Here is a 5,113-nt window from a genome sequence, read left to right as displayed (position 1 = left end):
CGTCCATCGCAATATAGAGGCCTGCATGTAGCTTGATTCCGTCACAAAATAGAGACGGATTTGTGACAGATATATCCGTGACAATTATTGTGACTAAATAGTTTTTGAGACAAATTTATTTATATATTCACAGCAATTGTGACAGAATATTTTGTCACAAATAAATTGTGATAAAATTTTCTGTCACAAATTGACACAGTTGGCAGCTATATTAGTGACAGATTTGGGATACATAATATTTGTGACACATAAGTTTCCATCACTATTTAAGAATTTGGTGAATGTTTTTGGCCATGTAGATCTGTCAAAAATTTAAATTTGGACTTTCAGCTTTAACAAATAATTAATAATACTTATGCAAAAATTAGCTAAAAGCATAAAGACAACTAACAACAACCAACCAATAACAAACATAATATGAAATATATAATAAAACATACGAAGTTAAAACATGCCAAAATATAAGTTCTACTAGCAAAAGTCTAAACATATTAAAAATTACAAAGCATCCAACAATCAAAAGCCTGCCAACGTTAAAATAGCACTTAGAGAGTATCCAAGTTGCTAAAGTCTAACAATGTTAAATACTAAAGCATTTGGTTAGTCCCTGTTAAAGGGAGTAGGAACACCAGATGGGTGAGATGATAATGCCATCTCGCTCATCTTGCGCATCCATTGCTCCTCCATAGACCGCAATCGATCATCATTCTGTTGATTCAAACGCGAGACCTCTTGGTCTACGCGTTGTTGCACCTCTGCCTCCACGCGCTCTTGAAGAATCCTCTCTTGTGTTTCTCTCATACGCAACACCTCCTCCTCAAGCACTTTGATGCGCTCTTCAGCAGCGGGATCTGGTACTACAGGCAAATGGCGTGAAGTGGCAGAATTGTAGCCTTGATACAAAGTCGCAGCTTGAGAGCCCAATCCATACACACGTCTTTTCTTCTCTCCGCCGACAACATCCAAGTATAGGCGATTTATATCGGCATTTTGAACTTCTTGTGAATCATCGGATAAGCTCGAAATAGCAGCAGCCATCGCAACTTCCATTTTATCCTACATACATTTATCAAAATAAGAAACTAATGAGAAGTAATATACAAAGATTTCCTATAATTAAGTTTTACAGCTCACTCACGTAAGCAACTAAAGAAGCAATGTTCATTATATGTAGTTTAAAACTTGAATCACAGATGCAAAGAAGCAAATCTCTAAAACTCATAAAAATAATTGTCATTTATTAACTTGTCATAGACTCATATGATATCATTTTCAAGATTAGAATAAAAAAATTAGACCAGAATAGAATTCTATCACAAGCTTTCAACAGATATTCTTCTTAAGTAAAAATAAACTTATACTTAGTGACTCATAAGCTGATTCTTTGAAGCATAATAAGAAATAAAAATAAGTCACAATATGTGTTTCATTTCTGCATCAGAACAAGAAATGAAATGCTAATTAAACAAGAAATGAGATGATGTGAAGAAGCTTTCAGATAAGTGGATTGCACCAGTAATATTCCTCATATTCATTCTCAAATAAAATGATGAAATATTATAAAAGAAACTTACACCAACAGTCTTAGACTTGGTATCCACAAAGTTCCCATCCTTTCTTTTATGCAGCTTCTTAAATATATCCCATGAATTTGTTGGACGATGTAATTCTATTGCCTGAATAATAGAGTACAATATTAAAATAGGAGATAAGGTCATATAATTACTCTATTGAAAGGTTAAATTCAATACCAATTTTATAGTATGCTCCACTGTAGACCTAGAACCACCGGTATGCTTGCTTGGACCAGTGCCTGGACCACCAGTCTCGCTACACCGATTTTGAATGGCGACACGAGATTTTTCAAGCCACTTTTTCGATGACCAGTGTGCCTGCCAGCTTTCCCATATATGCTCTTTAATAAAAGTAGGTCTGGTTGTAAAATTTCGCCACTTGTGCAGCTTTTTAGTGTACAAGGTAGATGCCACTTTTTTCCAAGTATGTTTGATTATGGCATCCTCAGCAGAACTCCAGTGATATAATTTCTAACAAAAGATATTTGATCAGTGACATAAATACATATATATACTAAATAATTACTTATAATTTTTTTTTATAGAAAACGATATTTACCATAAATTCATGCCAATAGAAGTCACGAGTGGATTGGCAGACAACCTTCCATGTGTAACCAGTAGCATCTTGCCGCTCCATGAAGGTATCAGTGATGGTCTTTGAGATAGAATGACCATTAGGAACGAACCTGAACAAAATTAAAAATAAATAACTAATACATTTCACGATATTTATATTTTTAAAAGTTAAAACATATATACAAAAATATTAGTTCTTACTTTTCTCCCACAACTGAGATGGCCAACCGACTAGATGGACATGAGCCGGTAGTAGATCCAACAGAGATATCTGGAGTTCCAGGAGTACTAGGAGTACGAGGAACTGATGATGGCGAGTCACTCATATTCTTAAAAGTTTATTAATTAGCAATGGATCACAGCTTTGAATACATACAAAATAGCTCATGAAATAACTCTTAACATAATAAATCTTAATAACTGAAGCAACAATGTTCCTTATAAGATAAAGTATTAGCTTTTACATTATATCAGTTCATTTTGTGTATACAAAAGATATGATGTACAACTTATAACTGAAGCAACAAAGATCATTATAAGATTAAGTACTAGCTTTCAATTACATCAATTCATTTTGTGGACACAAGAGATAAGATGTACAACAAAAATTACAAAATATAAGGACATAACCAAATTCACTCAAAAAGTACTTTCCTCCTTACTGGTTCTAAGAGATAATTCAAATTAGATCCATTCAAAAACATAAACTTTTACCACTTCAAGTAACATTTAGTTTATTCACTTTCTTCATCATCCCCCTCCTCGTCCTCGTCCTCGTCCTCGTCCTCGTCCTCCTCCTCCTCCTCCTCCTCCTCCTCCTCCTCCATGTCAATGAGCAAACCATCAGGATCATTCAATGCATGGGGAGTTTCATCTACAGAAATATCAATTGCATACACTTGAATGACATCCTCTTGAAAAGCTGAATCAATAGGTTGTTCTGCTTTTTTTGAAATCTCCACAACAGATCGTGCCTTTATATTACAAACAGCTAACCATTCATCTGTTGTCCTCTTTAGAGTAGGATAAGTTTCAAGATACACCTGAGTAGCTTGCACTGCCATAATAAATGGTTCATATTTATTAAAGGTCCTTCTTTTGTTTACATCAACAAGATTATATTGTGCATGTACTCGAGTACCATGTTTTGGTGTTGGATCAAACCAAGAACATTTAAATAACACGGTTCGTTTGATTAGAACATACATGATGACAAACAAGATTATTTGTTGTAATTAAAGTTGTCTATTATCTAGCTATTTTTTAAAAAGTAAATTTAATCTATTAGAACATATTTGTACTAAAGTAGACATGTCAAGCTTGCATTCTGCTATAGAATCCAACAGAAAATGGCACTAATTTAACAAGATTCAATGATAACTAGAAAAGTCACAAGTTTCCTACCTAACTGTATCAACATCAATAAAAGTCCCAAGGAAAAAACATATGTAATGCCAAATATTGAAATAGAAATTACCATTCACTAGATAAATCAGAAAAATATCTAGAACTGCGTACTTCTTGGAACTGTTAATTTCTTTTTTAATCTTTCTGCTAGGGAGGTGCTTGACTCCTTGCCTATATGTTGAAGAAACTGATCCAAAAAAGAGAATGAAACAGAAAAATATAAATGACCATAGTTTAAGACATTTAGACAAGATAAATAAGATAATTAATATTGTTTAAGAGCACTTAGTTTACTTTATGAGATTCCAGCAATAAAATGATATAAATCAATTTAGAGTCAGGAAGCAACATATATAGCACGTATATAACCAAAAACAACCAAAAAGAAGGTATAATAACACAAGTTATAGCAAATTGAAAATCACCACCACTCCTAAAGAATTTTTGAAACACTCAAATGCACTCAATGTGAGGCTTATCCTACGCACCCGGCCCCTTTCAACAACTAAGAGTAATTTTGAGTTCCTAAACATTGCAACAGTAACTCTACCATGAATGTTATATCCTATGAGGAGGTTGATGAATTGTCTATGAACTACAAGGATGAATTAGCTCAAATAGGGGTGAGTCTTGTTTTAACAACAAGGACCATATTCATCTTAGTAACCAGAAAATTATTACCTAAAAAATATCAGAAATTTATTAAGCATATAGAAAAACTTTTCAAAAGCTGGAAAACAAAAGCCTGCACATTCTTCATTTTTTTACCTTTTTCCAAGACGACAAAGTTGATATCTACAATAAGCACAATTATTTCCTTTAGCAAAATTAGAGCTTTTTCCTTTGCTCAAAATTAAGACCAAATCATAAACAAGAAACTAAAATCTCACCTATCTCAGAAGTATTTCAAACCACTTCAAGTGAATGACCCAAAATTTGTACCTAAAATAGTTGCATGCAAAAGCTTTTTAGCTAAATCGGAGTTTTCTAAGCTTAGATAGAAGAACCCAACAGCAATACCCAAATGTTATTCACTTTGGAAAATAATATTCAAGAAAAACATAGACAAATCTGAACAAAAATTGAAAGATCCAAAAGCTATTGAGTGTGGATGAAGAGACTGGAGCAAAATCAAACCTGCAAGTGTTGCTGTGGCGTTGAGTCTAGAAGGGTACACGAATCGCCATTTGTGTTTTGTGTTGAAAGAGAGAGAGAAGCAGGGAGGAGTGGAATGAGAAAATGGGTCTAAGTCTTAAGAGTTTTGTGGAATAAGAGGTTTGGCGGAGGGAACCTAAAAAGTGGGCAAAATATTTGGAGGGAGAAACTAAAAAGTGGGCAAATATTTTGGAAAAAATTTGTAAGTTGTCCAAATGTTTCTAAAATTGTGACTGAATGTTCCGTCAAAAATTATTGTCATGGAAAATAAATCTGTCACAAAATTATTTTTATTAGATAATTGCTCTTTTATAATATTGTGACGGAAAATATAATCTGTCACAAAATTTGTGACGGATTTTTGACAAAGTATTGCTATTTCTTCTCTTCTGCCATAA

At 33.4% G+C, this 5,113-nt stretch overlaps 1 protein-coding gene across 1 annotated transcript; it reads right to left on the bottom strand.

Moving 5' to 3' along the window:
* LOC109226134 lies at positions 601 to 4,780 on the bottom strand. The gene is made up of 8 exons (XM_019390934.1): positions 4,698 to 4,780; positions 4,451 to 4,502; positions 3,631 to 3,747; positions 2,355 to 3,210; positions 2,134 to 2,263; positions 1,752 to 2,045; positions 1,575 to 1,676; positions 601 to 1,056 (listed from the first exon to the last, which is right to left on the bottom strand). The coding sequence occupies exons 4-8, from the start codon at positions 2,477 to 2,479 to the stop codon at positions 601 to 603; spliced, it is 1,107 nt and encodes a 368-aa protein (XP_019246479.1). The 5' UTR covers positions 2,480 to 3,210; positions 3,631 to 3,747; positions 4,451 to 4,502; positions 4,698 to 4,780.

Source organism: Nicotiana attenuata, chromosome 5 (assembly GCF_001879085.1).
Source record: "Nicotiana attenuata strain UT chromosome 5, NIATTr2, whole genome shotgun sequence".
Classification (NCBI taxonomy): domain Eukaryota; kingdom Viridiplantae; phylum Streptophyta; class Magnoliopsida; order Solanales; family Solanaceae; genus Nicotiana; species Nicotiana attenuata.
The sequence above is the reverse complement of the archived record's forward strand: the minus strand, read 5'-3'. Positions and strand labels throughout refer to the sequence as shown.

Bases quoted from the DNA above. Each gene is read 5' to 3' on its own strand.
- LOC109226134 (XM_019390934.1), bottom strand. From the start codon at position 2,479: ATGAGTGACTCGCCATCATCAGTTCCTCGTACTCCTAGTACTCCTGGA. The intron at 2,046-2,133 runs GTAAATATCGTT...ATCTTTTGTTAG, and splicing joins TCTATTGGCATGAATTTATG to AAATTATATCACTGGAGTTC. The intron at 1,677-1,751 runs GTATTGAATTTA...TCTATTATTCAG, and splicing joins TGGAGCATACTATAAAATTG to GCAATAGAATTACATCGTCC.